Raw genomic sequence first — 18309 nt, 5'->3', positions numbered from 1 at the left:
AAGAAACTGGCGATAGAGTCAGCCTCAGAACCCAGGCCTTCTGACATACATAGATGCTGACCTATTAGCTTTGCTTGGATAGCAGCTTTCAACTGTTCATATTAAGATACTTTATAGATATTTTCCCCCTAGCCGTCTTATGAGTTTAATTCCCCCAGAACTAGATGACTTCTTTGAATCCTTCCAGCATGCGAGTAAATGATGCCCTCTTAGATATTTAGCAAAGTCACTCTGGTAGTGAAGCTGGGCAGCATCCTCTCTGGGACTTCCAGAGCCTTTACTGGCTTTCTGCCAGGCACTTTCCCTGTGGGATTATGTGGGTCCACTCTTCATTATGGTTGGTGGGGGAAAATGAGATACCCTGGATCACTTAGGGGCCAGAGTAGGGCCACTTTCCAAAGAGTCCCCTGGGACTTGACCCATGGGAGCCTTCAGCACAGAGCTATCCTCTGGCAGCTAGTGTTGGGGGTTGGGCAGGATTGTGATGACCCACAGAGATCCTGTCTCCTCACCAGGTATTTGAGACAGCGCAGCAGATTTATGGTGGGCTTCAGCTGCATGCTGGGGGAGAGCCTGCTTACAGGCAGGCAGTTGTGCCCGTCTGCCAAGTGTCAGGAGGACTTTTTTGGTAATTTTTAAGATACATGTACTTTTCTTTCCTCACTTGATTGCAGATTCTTGGAGGGTAGGAAGTTGGCTCTCTCTCGTTACAATATTCCCTCATTGCAAGTGGCAGTGCCTTTAGTAGATGTTTCCAGGTTCAGGCAGGGCAGCAGGATCTATGTTTACTGCTTTGCTGCTACCTGCCTGTAGCAGAGCAGGTTCCTTCATCATTTTGGGGGTTGATTCTTTATTTGTAAAATGATCAGTTTGGAGTGACCTCTGAAGGCTCTTTTAGTAATAGTGTCTAGGGTTCTGGGAGCTTACAGAACTCCCAAAATGTATCCTTATCGTGTGGCTCCAGAGAAGTTGTTCTTCTCTTTTCTGTAGTAACATTACTGAGAAAGTCCACCCTGGAGACAATACCCTCACCATCCTTCCCCAGCACACAACAGAAAGGGTTTCTTCTTTCACCATCTTTACAAAGTTGGCAAATCCATAAAAATAAAAAAGAAGAGTCTGGAGGGGAAGGATTGAAATGAGGGCCAGTGGTGAGCCCTCTCATGCTCCTGCTCTTTGAGCTGCTTGCAATTCTGGCTTATTGCAAGATAAGAGTCCTGGGGTCAGGGAAGAGGGTCACTGGTGACCTCCAAAGAGTACAGGATGGGCCAGAGGTCATGGTAGAGAGAGAGAGAGGAAGTCATCTGTTGGCTCTGGAACCTGGTGGGGAATCTGAGCAGAATTGGATGATTTGGAGGGGATTTTTTGAATGCAACAAGGTCCTTTTTCTAATGCATGCAGGAGAAAAATAGGAAGTGGTGAGGACTAGTCAGGTTCTCATCCTCTGAGAGCTTGACTCCTGGGGAAGATGGACATAGATACAATATAACTGTTGTTCAGTGTTCAAAGAAATCAGCTCAAAGGAGGGGATAGTTACTCCCAACCAAAGACCCAGAGAAGGCTTCCTGGAAGCACCTGTCTGCATCTTCCCCCACTCATCCCACGCAGTGCCTCACCTTTGCTCTGTCCAGGTGTATGGTGGCAAATTCAGAAATTTATGAGTGGGATATTGAGAAGGTTGGGAGACAGAAGTCAAGTGAGCTCAGCCCGCCCATGTGTACTTTGCACTTTTCCCAGTTCCCTTGGTATGAGCCACTGTCACTGTACTTAATTCATAGTGCAGTGGTCACTGAGCTGCTGTGACAATGGCTGCTTCTGCCCCAGAGCCCACCACAGGCTTGGAGCTAAAGGCCCCAGCTGCTGGAGGTCTTAGCAGTGACCCTGTCCCCCCAGCTACCATGTCCACGCAGAGACTTCGGAATGAGGACTACCACGACTACAGCTCCACGGATGTGAGCCCAGAGGAGAGCCCATCCGAAGGCCTAAACAACTTCTCGTCTCAGGGCTCCTACCAGCGGTTTGGGGAAAGTAACAGCACAACGTAAGTAGCTATTTCTTCTTCCCTCCTGGGTGTGACTCATGTTTTTACGTTCTGTATTAGTAACATAGTCTCCCTTAGAGGTATTTTTGCTCCCCTATTTTATCAATTCCCCGTTTTACAGATGGAAGGAAGATATAAAGAGATTGGGTGAGTAACAGCTCTGAGATTTGAGTTCCTTGCTGGCCACTGTCCCTCCCATATGTTTTATATTCTTTGCTCCTTTCAGCTGTGTTGGTCCCGGAAGGCTGGTGCTGAACATAAGAGAAACTTCTAGAGAGAACATTCTCTTAATTCAGGACCATGGGTCATCTGTGCTAGAACCTCAAATACTTCTAGGCTCAATTGGAAGCTTCATTTGCAGAGTCTCGCCTAGACTTCTGTCCCCATCACCAAAAGGCCAGTTCATTTGGCTGAAGAAGTGGTAAGAGGGAGGAAGGAATAATTTCTCCTGCACTTAAAAAATTCGAGGTTGAGGGGCCCCTGGGTGGTTCAGTTGGTTAAGCGTCAGACTCTTGATTTTGGCTCCAGGTCATGATCTCAGGGTTGTGAGATCGAGCCTAACATTGGGCTCCACACTGGGCGTGGAGCCTGCTTAAGATTCTCTCTTTCCCTCTACCTCTGCCCCTCCTCTCCCCACTCCCTCTCTTTCCTCCCTCCCCCCACCTAAAAAAATTCGAGGTTGAGAAGAAGAGGTCTGCCTAGCATTCTCTATGGAGGGGTAAGTCTTATCTCTAGAAACTGAATCCCATTCATGACTCATTTGGGTGGAGTTTGGCCCTCTCTGGGCCTTAGTTTCCCCAAATGTAAGAGAAAATTGAGGACCCCACTGTGAAGCTGTGCTGACTGCTAATCACCCACTTGAATTAGAAGATTCAGAGGAGGGTTTTCTACTCCATTGATTTCTCTGACTCAGTCCTGAATCTCAACAGACCCCTGATATTTTCTCTAGATCCCAGCATTCCATCTTTTTTGGCCTGTCTGTTTATTCCCCAAGCTTAGCTATTATCCTTTCTGTGTTCCCTTGTGGGTTGGGTGTGACTTATCGAGGGATCCTTCATGTGCTAGACTTACGCTTTCCCATGTGACTGCCCAAGCCGACTATTGAAGCTTCTCTTGGAGGTCATTACTGGTGAAGCTCCCTCTGGCTGCAGTCTCCCCTGGAGCAGGGCATTTTCTCTTGTGAACTGGGATAGAACTAGAGGATATGGTCTGTCCACATTAGCACTAGCTGATTTCTGCTCCTAAAGATTCAGTCTCTATAGCTTATTTCTCATGTGGCATGCTTTTATAGATTCCCCCATTTGCTTGCAGTGTTGGCTGATGGGAGAGATTGCATAGAAAACAACTGGCAGCAGTGAGGACCATCTTTCCCCTGTTTTCCTAACCTGTCCACTCAGTTCACTTCCCCCAGGCAGAAGGAGCTCCAGATGCAGCCAGTGGCATGTGATAGCTTCCCTTCAGAGGTGAAATACTTCTTCTGAGCTTCTGTCTCCATAGTTTCCTTCCAGTTTTTGCTCCTTCTTGTTCTCAGGCATCAGCTTGTCTGTGCAATGTTTGCCATATGGGGTCTAGATTTTCATTTTTAAAGGGACCTCTCTGAAGTTCAAAACCAACCACTAGCAACTTCAGGATGGTAGTTCACAGGTTTTGTATGTATTGAAAGTAATGTGTGCTTGTTAGCTATTCTGATTACCTTTTTTTTCACATTGGGTTATAACTAGTAGTCAACCTAAAATTATTTCTCCTTGCTTGTTAGAAATTGAGAAAATCAGGAGATACCTTCCTTGGGCTTGTATTGGCATATTTTCCAGGGTATGATTTGTTGTGAGGGCCCATCCTGCCCTGATATTGTGGTATATGGAACCAGGAAAACCCATCTGTAAATGAGATTAGGTATCGCAAGTGACCCGGGGAAAGTTCTCCCTTGGACTTGGAGGGTTGGTTGAGTACTTGCCTGGGGCCCGGATCCACGTAAGCATTTAGGTGTAGAAAACGTGCCAGGTGTGCTTAAGGTATAAGCTGATTCAGGTGACCGTGTTAGCTCTCGTGAATCTCTGATATGTCAGAGTGTTAGAGATAAGTTTTTGAGCTGGATTTCTTGTCTACTGTGCCTTGCTCCACCCTGTTACTAGTTTGCCAAGGAGCAAAGAACGCAGAACAAAGTACGAGGAACAAAATACAAGGAATAAAGTACATGCATGCACATAACTGGCTCTTCTAAGCGTTAGGGATTCAGTGAAAATCCCTAATCGGGGGTGCAGATAAGAAGCCCAGACACTTCCATAATGGTGTGTTTAGTGAGGTTATTTCCTAACACTTGATGTTGTCAAGCTATTGACTGCTTTGACAACAGCCTCATTTTATTCTATTGGGCAAGTTTTTCTTCTTGTTGCCCTATTGGGTCACATTATACCAGCTGTTGATCGAGCTTTGGTACTTTTTCCCAGGCTGGCAGGCTGAGAATCCAGTTGACCGAAACTGCTTTCTCTAGGTTATCTAGGGCAGCTGTTTGCAAAGTGTGGTCTTCAGACCCTTTGGGGTTTCTGAGACCATTTCAAGAAGTCTGTGAAATTGAAACTATTTTCATAATAATGCTAAGATGTTATTTGTCTTTTCACTGTGTTGACGTTTACACGGATAGTTCAGCAGCAGTGGTGGGTAAAATTGCTGATACATTAGCATAAACCAGGGCAGTGCCACCAACTTATGCTAGTCATTGTATTTTTTGCTGCCACACATGTACAAAGAATAAGCCAGTTTCACTTAAGCAGGTCCTTGATGAAGCAGTCAGATTACTTATTTTATTACTTAACCCTTCAGTACAGAGTTTTAAATAATCTGTGTGACCAAATGAGAAGTAGACATGAAATACTTCTACTGCCTACCAAATATGATACTTGCCTCAAGGACAAGACCTTGAGTGATTATTGGAATTGTGAACTGAACTAATTGCTTTTTTTATTTTTTGTAGAGCACTATTTTTGCTAGAAAGAACTAACGAACTGTAGGTTATTCAGACCTGAGTATTTGGCAGTACTGAGTACTTCATTTCTTGAAAATGAAAGGAATGAGACCATCACCTCAAGAAAAAACAATCAATGGTATTTGTTGCCCACAATAAAATTTGAGCTTTCAAGCAAAACTAGAAAAAAACTAGTATCCAACCCTGAGCTTGACAGCTTCCCTCTACTTAGAGACTTCTGATAAGATTAGTGATATTAATAAATGGGATTTTTTCAGATACTGTATAATGAAATAGGCCAGCATTTGGAAGATCTGCATAATTCAGGGAACTAGTATCTTCCAAATGGCCAGTGTGATACTAGAAAATTGTGCATGAGTAAAAGATCCATTTGAAGGGCAAGATCACCAGTAGGTTTTAATGTGATAGGATCTTGAAAAGTTCAGACTCCACATTATAACTAACTTCTAAGAAACAACCACGTGTCGAATTTCGGTGTAGTATCAAAGGAAAATTACCACAATTGTCTGAAGAGACTATTAAAACACATTCCAACTGCATGTCTGTATGAGGACAGATATTCTTTATGTACTTCAACCAAAACAACATATCACAACAGATTGAATGCAGAAGTAGATAATCCAGCTATCAAGCAAAACATTAAAGAGGTTTGCAGAAAAGGTAAATTATTGCCATTTTTTATTTTGGAAAATAGAACTACTTTTCATTAAAAATCTGTTATTTTAAAAAATAGTAACAATTTAAGGGGCACCTGGGTGGCTCAGTCAGTTAAGTGTCTGCCTTTGGCTTGGGTTGTGATCCCAGGGTCCTGGGATCAAGCCCCGTGTCAGACTCCCTGCTCAGCATTGAGCCTGCTTCTCCCTCTCCCTCTACCCTTCCCTCCCTTGTGCTCTTTCGCTTGCTGTCTCTCGCTCTCACGAATAAATGGATAAAAATCTTCAAAAAAATAATAACAGTTTAAAAAATCTGTTATTTATATTTACATGTAATTTGTTATTTTAAGTAATTAATATTTTTTTAATTTCTCAACTTTCACTTGTAATATATATCACCAGACGTAATTCATATAAGCAAAAGCTATTTGGTATCCTCAATAATTTATAAGTGTATAAAGGGCTCCCGAGAAAAAAAAGTGTAAAAACTACTGATTTAGAACATAAACAGAACTATAGAGATTTGCAAGGTTCCCTTCCTATATCCCCCATAGTTAAGACTTGCAGTCCGTGGAGTTTAATTTTTGATACCCTGTGGTTTTGGGTGATCCAAGCTTGGGGCCATTGATTAAAAAGAATAATGTTAGCCAGTTGCCTAGAATCCTGGTGTTTTAGAGCTGAAGAGATGTTGGCAAGTATGCTGTCCTATCCAGTCCCCTCATTCTATAGCTGAGACAAAGGTCCAGACAAGGGAGGGGAATTGTCATATGGAGTTAACTGGCAGAGCCAGGGCTAAAAGGGACATTATCTCCTATAAAACCCAGCTCAGAGACATTTTGGGGAGGCCTCTGGTGAGTGAATTTTGCTACAGGTGAATTTTGCTACAATGCTTACTTTTGCCTGGAGTGGATTAAACATTTGCTAAGATAGACATTTGTTTGGCCCATCGCCCTGCCCATAATCTCTTGGTCACTTGGCTGCTCTTAATGAAGGAGTCACCCCTGTACCCTTGGTCCTTAAGCTGTTTCCCCAGGATAGTCCAGGAGAGTGCTCAGCCTCTTCTCATTTAGATTCAAAGACATTTTCTTGATCTTTCCTGAAAAGCTTTGGGACAGTAGGAAGGTCAAGAGGTTTTCTTCCTGGAGGTAGGAGAAAGGTTACCAAAAGTAAAATTCCATTTCAGAGAGTGTAGATAGGTCATATTTATTATGGTCTTTAGGAGTTAACACATCTTACTTGCTTTCAGTTTCTACTGAATTGCAGATGTGAAGAAATATATGGAAACATCATTTAGGAGGGATTTAGGGTATTTGTGCAAAAGAATTTCCAGACAGTGCCAGGGGCCAAATCTTGAGTGAGTCTGTGATTGGGGGCAAAGTGCTGTATTTGACCTGTTTTGTATCCTAGAGGTAACAGGATAGAAAATGCAGCAGATGAGGGTACTTCTCTGCTGTCAGTCCTTTGAGGAGTTACCATTCTCTACAGATAGCTCACCGTCACCCCACCCAAGTGGCCACAAAACTGACACACTCCTCTGTGTTGGTGCCCCGAGTCTCTCTCTGGGCTTGTGTTCCCAGGCCTTTCTTCCCCATGGGCACACTGACAAGCTCTGCCTATCCTGCTGGGCTGGGCTCAGGTCTCCCCTCTGTGAACCCTCACCTGCTTCCCCCTCCCCCTCCCTGTTCCTGGGCACTTCTTAAGAAGACATCTTTCTGTCTGGATGGTTATTAATGTATCTGCCTTATTTTCATTGAGACATTATTAATTTCTAGAGACTGAGGTCCATATCTGATTCATACTTACTTCTAACACTGTATTAACACAATGTTTTACATATAACGGATAGTATTTGCTGAGTGAAAAAATGAATGAGGATGCATGAAAGGCTTTATAATTACAGCTTGAGGTGGACAGTCTGTATAACAGGTGAGGGGAAAATCTGTCCTCAAAGCAGAAGGATAAATTAGGTGACATTTGAAGAGGCCTTCTCCAATCCTAGGACTCTGGCATTTGACTTTTTTTATATTTTGTTTTATTTTATTATGTTATGTTCGTCACCATACAATACATCATTAGTTTTTGATGTGGTGATCCACGATCCATTGTTTTCATATAACACCCAGTGCTCCATGCAGTACATGCCCTCCTTAATACCCATCACCGGACATTTTTTAAATGCAAAGTACACCAGGGACTGGCTGATTGTGGTGCCATATTCCTTTTGATCTGTTTACTTCACATAAAAATTTCTGTTATGGGTTCTGGGCTTCTATTTTTTATTTCCCTCATCTTTCTCTCACACCAGTGTCTGTACTTCACACTTATGCTTGTCATCCTCTGTTGCAGTTTTGGATCTGAGTCTTTACAGTGGACAGCTCTGGTGAAATGTAGGCCAGAGCCACTAGGAAAGGATAAAGTGCCTACAGAGAGCCCCGGTGTCCCTCTGGTCTAATCTCCAAGAGAGCTGGGGTTCTTGGAGATGCCACAGGGAACAGAGCTTACAGCACAGAGGCCAGGAGAGGACTCGGGGGTCAGACTGCCTGGGTTTGAATCCTGACTAAACTCTTTACTAGGTGTGTGACCTTGAGCAAGTGTCTTCTTCATCCATAAAATAAATACATATCTCATAGGGTTGTTGTGGAAATTGAATGAGATAATGCATGAAAGCGCTTAGCACAGTGCGACATGATTAATAAATGTTAGCTATCATTATTGTTAACATGCCCTTGTCTACTTTCTTCCCACTTCAGATGGTTCCAGACTTTGATCCACCTGTTAAAAGGCAACATTGGCACAGGACTCCTGGGGCTGCCTCTGGCAGTGAAAAATGCTGGCATCTTGGTAAGGGTCTGCATTGGCAGAGGGAAGAATCATGACAAATTTTAGGAGATGGTGTGTGTTTTTTTTAAATCTATCTCATTTAAAACATTTAAAAATGGAGAGCTTTTTAATTCAGCTGAAGAAAGAGCAAAATTCAAGTGTTCATTCACTTAAACATATTTATTGAGGGCCTTCTGTGTGTTAGATGTTGTTCTAGGCTCTGAATATTATTGGTGAATAAAGAAGAGATTCTTGCCTTCATGGTGCTTACTCTGTGGTGAGGAGGATGTACTTAAAATGTCTCAGAGTTTCTATCAATAATATTAACTAATGAATTAGTAACAGAAGTTTGTTAGTTTTCTACATAGTCCTTCCACACCCTACCCCTAGGAGGCCAACTCTGAGAATTTTACTTTTTCTTTTATGATTCATCCCCTATAGGCTATAATCTAAAGCCATTTGGTTTCTCTAGAGCTGGAGATAGCTCAGAGATGTGGATGGCCCTTAGCTAAGGTCCGTTTTTCCTGATCTGGCATTGCTCTAATGAGAACTTTCCCCTTCCCTCCACCCCTTCACCTGTCTCTTCTTCCCAGACCACAGGAGCCTTCCTTTTGGCTGATTTATAGCTGTTTTAGAACAGCCTTATCTTGTGTCATTCTTTTCCACGAGGTTAACTCTTTCAAAGGCATGCTAAGGTTCAGATGGTGCCCTTCTCACCAAGCTGATCTCCATGATCACGTTTCTCTCTGTAATGCTGTGCCAGAAGTTCTGTCACTGGAAGGTGCCTTAGTAGCGTTTTGATCATTTCCAAATCCAGTCTCCATGGACTCACTCCTAATTCTACCTGCTTGTCTCTCACTTTCTTGTCCGCAACACCTGTCTCCAGATGGGTCCCCTCAGCCTGCTGGTGATAGGCCTTGTAGCTGTGCACTGCATGGGTATCCTGGTGAAATGCGCTCACCACTTCTGCCGCAGGTGAGAGCCCTCTGAGCTGCCAAATTGTCCTTTTGGGTTCTGTTACTAGCACTGAAAGAGAGGAGTTAGGCAGACCACTCCAAATTCTTTGTGCTAGCTAAAGGTGACTGCTAATTATTGCAGCACTCCCTTTCCCTGGTTATTTTTGTGTTCTTTTTCAGTTTGTTGTCATCTGTCATATTTACTTATGTCCAGGGGACAGAGACCACATTCTACTTCCATGCGCTTTGTAGTATTTACCCCACTGAAATGGTTCTACCAGATGGCTGTTAATTATAAGAAAGTAACTGGCCTGTCGACTTAACATTTTCTGGTCCTTGAAAGCATTAGATGCAGGACTCAGTGGTTTCTCCAGGGTGACAGATGGGGAACTGGCCCCGGTCTCAGTGAGCTACCTTTGTTCTGCCACTTATTGTCAAACCCACACACTCTGCCCTTCCTCTCCCCAACCCCAGGCTGAACAAGCCCTTTGTGGACTATGGGGACACAGTGATGTACGGACTGGAATCCAGCCCCAGCTCCTGGCTCCGGAACCACGCACACTGGGGAAGGTAAACAGTTTTCTCTTTTGTTGCTGCTGTGAACTCCCAGAGTGGAGGCCTTCAGACAGGGAGGAGAGATGTGGCAGATAGTATGAGCAATGGAAAGAGCATTGGGTCTGTGGATTTGGCTTCTAGCTCAGATCTGCAAGCACTCTTCTGGTGGCCTTGGCTCTGTGACGCCTTTCTTCTCTGGTCCTTGGTTTCCTCATTGGTAAACTGGCCGTTCTAGCTTTGGCAGTCTATGACGAGTGATTATTTTTTAATTCACTCATTTGTTCAATAAAGATATTTAAGCACTCTCTTATAAGTGGTGCACTTATTCTAGGTTTTGGGAGGGGGGCTCCTCCTGGGGTAAATTATGTGGTCCTGGTCCTCTAGGGACTTGTAGTCTCTGTAAGGAGAAGGATGTGTGGGAAGCTTGAGGACAAGAGATCCGGAATAATCTATACCAGTAGAGAGAGTGTCATGAGCTAGCAGTGCATCCTAGAAGCTCAGACAGGGAGGAGATTTAAGGACTATTGCCTGTGCCAGATGAGAAGTGCACATGATAGGTGCTTTAAGGGAAGGACACTGGGCAGGAGAAGGAAGGCTTCAAGGAAGAGATGAGCTGAGCTAGAACCAATGGTTTATTGGGGAAAGACACATTTCAAGAGATGGGGGGGTGTTTGGAAATTTCTCCTTGTGGTAACTTTTCATATGCCTAGAGGGAAATATCTAATTTTTGTTTCCTGTTTGAGTAAATGATATGTGTATAGATAGAGCATTGATATCATTAGGTGCCAATTCCTTTTCTATTCTTTTTTATTTTTTTAAAGATTTATTTATTTATTTATTTGAGAGAGAGGTAGAAAGAGTGCACTTGTGTGCATGAGGGTGGGCAGAAGGAGAGAGAGGATCTCAAGCAGACTCCCCGCTGAGCATGGAGCCCGACGTGGGGCTCCATCTCACGACCCTGAGATCATGACCTGAGCCGAAATCAAGAGTCAGATGCTAACTGACTGAGCCACCTAGGCGCCCCTCTATTCTTTTTAAATTGAACTACATTAAAGCTCTGTTCTCCAGGAAAACTTCTTGTGGTCATCGGGAGGCTTTTATAGTTCACACGTAGTCAGCTTCCTCCTGTGATGCAGGTTTATTTTGCGATTCTTTCAGCAGGATCATTCTCTGTGACTAGGAGAAGCCATAGTGCCAAGTGGCCACCACTGGTTGGCTGGTTGGTTGTTGATTGATTCTTTCTTCCCTCCCTCCTTTCCATCCTTCTTCTCTTCTCTCCTGTCTTCCCCTCTGTTTTCTCTCTTTATCCCCAACTCCCACCCCTCTTTCCCCATCCCTCCTCCTTCCTTCCTTATTCCCTTACTTTCTTTCTTTAATGAAGTTCATGTGTGTTCATGGTAAAAAAATTTTTTTTTTAACAAAATAGGCATTCATAAAGTGAAAAATAAAAGTATATGCTGGTCACAGTTGCATGGGTATACTTCTGGAATTTTCTGTATGTATACAAACATACACATGTTCTTAACCTTTTTTTTTTACACAAATTGACCATACTGTACATACTATTTGGAAATTTGTTTTTTTTCTATTAAAGGTCCTAGACATATCTCTATCAGCACATATAGGTGTAACATATTCTTTCTCCCTGCTGTATACTGCTCCATTTAAGAATGGTCTGTCATTTAATCATTTTCCTTTTGATGACCCTTTAGGTTGTCACCAGCTGTTGTTGTAACAGTGCTTCCACCAGCGGTCTGTTCTGGTACATCTATTCCTGTGTATTTATGTGAGAGTAGGTTGGTTCTTGGATCCAAGTTAGGGAAAGAGATGGTGAAGGGGTCTACTTCCTGGGCTTTATGCTGAGGGCTCCCTGTAGTTTTAGAAGAAACGGTGTGAGATGGCATGGGCAGGCCGTGGGGAGGAAGAGGACAAAGGGACTAGTCTGTGGTCCTGGTGTGTATGCTCCACTCTGGCCATTCTGATTTGGGATTGCCTGACCCCATGCAGCATTCCACACAAGACATAGGAAGGGGACCTCAGTCACCACATAGGACCTTCTTCACCTTCCTCCAAAGCTCCAGACTGGTGGTACCTAGCACAATTTCTCCTTTTATCAGGGCACACTCATCCTTGTCATCTGGTGGGAAGGGTCTATGATGACCTGGGAAAAAGCACTGTTCAAACACATATCTCTCTGGGAATCTTGCTTTTTATCCTCCTGACCTTTGTATTCTTCCCTTCCCCATCTGCAGGCACATTGTGGACTTCTTCCTGATCGTCACGCAGCTGGGATTCTGCTGTGTCTATTTTGTCTTTCTGGCTGACAACTTTAAACAGGTAGGGACCTGGTTTAAAAAAAAAGTGGCAAGAGATGAGTGGACTTTTAGTTTAGGATTCCTTCTAAGCCAGTTTTGGTCAACAAAAGAATTAAGATTTTTAACATCTTATATAGAATAGTGTCTTTTGCTTAATTTCATCTAAAGACCTAGGGCACTGAGAAACTTCAAGATACCATGTCTAGCCTCCTGTCTTTAGGTAAGATATGATCAAACCCAGCTGAGACAGTTGGGTTACTGATGACAATTATGAAGATCTTGGAAGATGGTTCACCGGCTGCGGGCTTCTGTATGGCTTTGTTCACATACGGAGCCTTTAGTTAGGAGCCCCTTTTGGTGGGAGGTACACTGGCCTTTGCCATTTGAGAGGCCTTTTCTGTTGCATTTCTTCCCCTCAATTTAGGTGATAGAAGCAGCCAATGGGACCACCAACAACTGCCACAACAATGAGACAGTGATTCTGATGCCCACCATGGACTCGCGACTCTACATGCTTACCTTCCTGCCCTTCCTGGTGCTGCTGGTTTTTGTCAGGAACCTCCGAGCCCTGTCCATCTTCTCTCTGTTGGCCAACATCACCATGCTGGTTAGCCTGGTTATGCTCTACCAGTTCATTGTGCAGGTAAGAGCCAAGGCTCTCCCTCTGCCTATTATATAATCAAAGAAGCAAACGAAACAAGTAAGTGGAACGTAAATAGGGATATGTTACTTATGTGTGGTATATTTACATTAGGGGTTCTCAACTTTGGCACTAGTGACATTTTGGGCCAGATAATTTTTTGTCATGGGGGGGGCTATCCTGTGCGACGTGGGATGTTTTGCAGCATCCCTGCTTTCTACCTACTAGGTGTTAGTAGCAGCCATGCCCCAAGTTATGACAACCAAAAATGTCCCCAGACATTGAGAAATGTGCTGGGGGGTGGGGGTGGTGGTATGTGTGTGTGTGCAGAATCATCCCCATTGAGTTCACTGCGTTAGACTTTTTTCCAATTGGATAGTTAGTACATGAATCATTGTATAATAGGAAAATAGAGGAATATTAAGGTGAAAACAAAAATCAACTTCTCTGACTTAATACTTAGATAAAATAATGCCTTACCGCTCCAGTTATGTATTTATTTGTCAAAATTATAAATCCAGTTATTGTCTCCCCACCTCTTACAGAGCCCATGTGGGCAGGTGTGTAGGTAGTCCAAGAGAGGACATCTGTATGTTGATGGGTAGAAGACCAGGCTGAGAAAAATGTGCCCTCAAACACTGTGGCTCTTTATAGATGAGACAGTGCATTTTGCCAAGACTTGAGAAGAGGAAAAGAGTGAAAGCCAGGGAATAAAAGCATAACTTTAAAAAAGATATTTAAATTTAATTCTCTAAAGAACTCATCAATACCTTTTCATTAAGATGCAGACAGCACAAATGTTGAAAACCACATGCCCACCTTTCTCTCAGGGACTCACTGTATGTGATTGGTCTGTCTCTGTCTAGGTCTTATGAATGTATCTACACACTGTATTAGTATGTAGAGAAATATGTAAAACAAAAGTATGTCTTGTTTTTTTTAACATGGTTTTAAAAATTATTAGATGTAGGGGCACCTGGGTGGCTCAGTCAGTTAAGCATCTGCCTTCGGCTCAGGTCATGATCCCAGGGTCCTGGGATCGAGCCCCACATCGGGCTACCTGCTTGGCAGGAAGCCTGCTTCTCCCTCTCCTGCTCCGCCTGCTTGTGTTGCCTCTCTCGCTGTCTCTCCCTCTGTCAAATAAATAAATAAAATCTTTAAAAAAATTTTATTAGATGTAGTATTCATCTACCTTGCTTTTTTTTCCCCTTGACAATGCCTCAGGGAACTTTCCATGTTGATACACATAGTTTTACCTCATTCTTTCTAATTGCTACATAGTATTTCAGAGAATAGATGCACCATAGGTTATTGAACCAGTCCCCATTCAGTGGACTGTCAGGTCATTTATAATTTTTAGTGTTATTTTAGTATTAGGACAGTGAATATTCTCCAGCCTTCCTTTTTGTAGACACATATAAATACTTCTCCAAGGTATTTATGTAGAGGTATAGCTGCTAAAGAGTGTGCACTTTTGAATTTTTATTTTGCCATGTTGCTTTTTCCAAAAGCTACTTACCAATTTCATAGACTCCCTCCTATAGTGCATAAGTAGATGTATTATCAATCTTTTTAATTTCGGTCAGTCTGACAGGTGAACATTGACTCATTTTAATACGGTCTGCTTAACAGTGACCCGGTCGCTCACTGATACGGTTTCTAGGAAAGCAGTGCATTGTAAAACAGCACTTCCTGCACGGAGGATATGATATAATGAATTTAGATTAACATTGTACTCAGTGAGCATTTACTGGTTTTCCCCTGTCTTAGGAAGTCGGATGGGTGGCGGATAATTGACTCTTCTTCTGCAGAACTGGTTTTTAAAAATAAAATAAACTGCTGTCCGTTACCTGTTTTTTATGTGAATGGAAGGAGGTCCCGTGAACGCATGATTGACCATTTCCAGAGAGTTTCCGTCTCTACCTCTGTCAAATTAAGTTAAAACAAGGAAGGGTAAATAAATGCATGATTTAACTTTGTAATTAGAGATCTCAATCAGTGCCTGGGACACACCGCAGTGGACATTAAAGTGAGCGGGCAAGCTCACATGGACGCGCACAGGTGCTGCATTTAATTTGAAAGCACGGCAGGTCGTTGGACTGCGGTGGTTGCCGTGAACGCAGGGCTGGGATGGGAATATGGGTTCCGACAGCGTCTCAGTCCCAGGTGAAGACAGTGTCCGTTCAGAGCATTGTCTGTGTGTCGTGCAACTGGCACGTGCGGATGAGGCAGCCCTGCTGATTTCTTCAGAGCGAGTGTGAGCCTGCCTCTGGGCTCAGCCAGGAGCCGTGTGTAAGATCACACAGTGCTCTCTGCTCTGGGGGAGCTGGGGAGGATGGTGGTTTGACTGTGTGTTGAGTAGCTTCATTTTGATGTGATATGTAGATGTGTAGGTATGTAAGATGCTCCCTTTGGGTCACTTTTGTTGCTGATGCTGTTGTGACTGCTGTCTTGTCTTGGCATCTTCTCCCACTGTCTGGTGTTTCTGAATTTTTTCCCAGTCCTGAGCATGTGTGTGACTGGTGCTCTTGCTCCTCATGCACACGCCAGCCCAGGAAGCTGACTGAGGCCTTCCACCTGTGCAGGTTTCCCCTTAGCTTCATCACCTGCACGGACAGATGGCACCCAGAGGGGGCTCCCAATAAATGTATTTATCACTGCATTTCCTTAATTCTGAGAAGCAGTTTTTTCACAGGTATAATGTTTCCAAAATTGAGTACATCTTGCAATCCTATGTACATTTAATAGCATTTTCTCAAAAAGCTATTATCACTGAAATTGATAGTATCATAGAATTGAGGAGACAATATGTTGATAATGAACTGATTTTAATGTGTTTCTTTCCCATTAAACTTTTTTCATTTAATGGGTTGGGCTCTAAGTCAGTAGCAATCATTAAGTATGTAGAATTATAAATTCCTTCTGCTGGTCTCATTCACACCAGTATCCCCAGACATGTATTCTGAAATTCCCTCTCTGATACTTCAGCCAGATATGATGTATGAACCGGGGGCAACAGTCATCCACTAACCAACAGATTGCTCCTGTTTCCAAGAACTTAAGTTGCACTGTGATTCAGGAATAATTACAGGGCAATTTCACTCTTTGTCTCATTGTAGAGCAAAAATATTTCTTAGTCTGTCTTCATTCCAGATACTGAAATATTTATTTTTCTTTTCTTTTTTTAAAGATTTTATTTATTTATTTAACACAGAGAAAGAGAGAGAGAACACAAGCAGGGGAAGCGGCAGGCAGAGGGAGAGGGAGAAGCAGGCTCCCCGCTGAGCAGGGAGCCCGATGTGGGACTCTATTCCAGGACCCTGGGATCATGACCTAAGCTGAAGGCAGACGCTTAACCAACTGAGCCACCCAGGCGCCCCTGAAATATTTCTTATAAAGAGATCTTTATAGGCAGGGGCTCAGGAAAAAAAAAAGATTTTTAAAAATTATTTGTATCTTAGGGAGACTATAGTATAATTGCTTTGAAAACTTTCAAAGAGAAGCCTATTACAGAGATTAGTATTAGATCTTTTGTTCACTGATACTGTTCTGTTATACTGTTGGAGTGTGACCCATATTTATCTAAATATCTCTATAGTTAAATCAATTTTAAAACATTGTAAAGGCAGTTTTAAAATCAATTCTTATTTTGGGCACCTGGGTGGCTCAGTCATTAAGCGTCTGCCTTCGGCTCAGGTCATGATCCCAGGGTCCTGGGATCGAGCCCCGCATCGGGCTCCCCGCTCCGTGGGAAGCCTCCTTCTCCCTCTCCCACTCCCCCTGCTTGTGTTCCCTCTCTCGCTGTGTCTCTCTCTGTCAAATAAATAAATAAAATTAAAAAAAAAATAATAGGGGCGCCTAGGTGGCTCAGTCGTTAAGCGTCTGCCTTCGGCTCAGGTCATGATCCCAGGGTCCTGGGATCGAGCCCCGCATCGGGCTCCCCGCTCCATGGGAAGCCTGCTTCTCCCTCTCCCACTCCCCCTGCTTGTGTTCCCTCTCTCGCTGTGTCTCTCTCTGTCAAATAAATAAATAAAATTAAAAAAAAAATAATAGGGGCGCCTGGGTGGCTCAGTCGTTAAGCATCTGCCTTCGGCTCAGGTCATGATCCCAGGGTCCTGGGATCGAGCCCCACATCGGGCTCCCTGCTCCGCGGGAAGCCTGCTTCTCCCTCTTCCATTCCCCCTGCTTGTGTTCCCTCTCTCACTGTGTCTCTCTCTGTCAAATAAATACATAAAAAATCTTAAAAAAAAAATTTAAAAAAAACAATAAAAATAAATAAATAAATAAAATCAATTCTTATTTTAATGTAAGCAGTGTATGCACATGGTTGAAAAAGCCACATTCTGAAAGGACAGAAGCTTCCTTCCCATGCTGAGTCCTGTTCCTTTGATGCTGTCCATTACTGGGGGCTATTGTTCAGTGGTGAGCTGGGGAGAATTCTGTGTCTGCACCTCCTGCTTGTACATCTTTACATTGTACCTGCAGTTAACAATTGCCTTGGTTTTTATTTGCCTCTATTTTTAAATGCTTTTTTTTTTTTTTTTTCTATTTTGTCCCTAAATGTTCCAGTACTCCTGTCAGGTGTTTATCAATAAAATTTTTCAAGTGTCCACTCATTCACAAGAATTAAGAGAAGGGAGAAGGGAAGGAAGGAAGGAAGGAAGGAAGGAAAGAAGGAAGAAAAGCAGAGAAAAAAAAGAAAAGAGCTCTTTTAAAAATCTTCCACCTTTCCTTCCAGCTTTATCTGTGTGGAGTGTTTATGTAGTTGTATTATAGTGAATATGTAAATTTTAAAAGTTAATGTTCTAGTATTTCATAAGCAGTTTTTCATTTGCTACTTAGTTATCTCAATTTTTACTTTTAAAATAGTGCATAATATTCTGTGGTATGGTTGATGTGCAGTAAACTAACTTGTTTTACTTGTTTGGGAATATTTAGGTTGTTTTTAATTACTATTAAATAACTTTGCTCTAATTTTTTTATATTTTGATTTTTTTTCCTATTCGGATTAAATTTCTGGGGATGGGACTACCTAATGAAAGAAGGTAACTATTTTTATGCAAGCTTCAACATTTGAGGTTTTTTTTTTTTTTTAAGATTTTATTTATTTATTTGACAGAGAGAGACACAGCGAGAGAGGGAACACAAGCAGGGGGAGTGGGAGAGGGAGAAGCAGGCTCCCCGCAGAGCAGGGAGCCCGATGTGGGACTCAATCCCAGGACCCTGGGATCATGACCTGAGCTGAAGGCAGTCGCTTAACCAACTGAGCCACCCAGGAGCCCCAACATTTGAGTTTTTTATAGTACACTGGGCTATAGTCTTTCCCCAACGCAGGTAGGGTTTTCT

At 43.0% G+C, this 18309-nt stretch overlaps 1 protein-coding gene across 1 annotated transcript in view; it reads left to right on the top strand.

Moving 5' to 3' along the window:
- The first annotated feature begins 1898 nt into the window (after window positions 1–1898).
- Window positions 1899–18309, top strand: part of SLC36A1 (solute carrier family 36 member 1) — a 33957-nt gene continuing 17546 nt past the window's right edge. Inside the window, exons 1-6 of the mRNA XM_021697207.1 lie at window positions 1899–2041; window positions 8428–8518; window positions 9384–9472; window positions 9928–10023; window positions 12261–12345; window positions 12748–12966. Coding sequence (XP_021552882.1) covers window positions 1899–2041; window positions 8428–8518; window positions 9384–9472; window positions 9928–10023; window positions 12261–12345; window positions 12748–12966 — 723 coding nt within the window. The remainder of the gene's footprint in view (window positions 2042–8427; window positions 8519–9383; window positions 9473–9927; window positions 10024–12260; window positions 12346–12747; window positions 12967–18309) is intronic.

The sequence above is a fragment of the Neomonachus schauinslandi genome, chromosome 7 (genome assembly GCF_002201575.2).
Source record: "Neomonachus schauinslandi chromosome 7, ASM220157v2, whole genome shotgun sequence".
NCBI classification, from domain to species: domain Eukaryota; kingdom Metazoa; phylum Chordata; class Mammalia; order Carnivora; family Phocidae; genus Neomonachus; species Neomonachus schauinslandi.
Note: the sequence above shows the minus strand (reverse complement) of the source record. Positions and strands in the feature narration are given on the sequence as shown.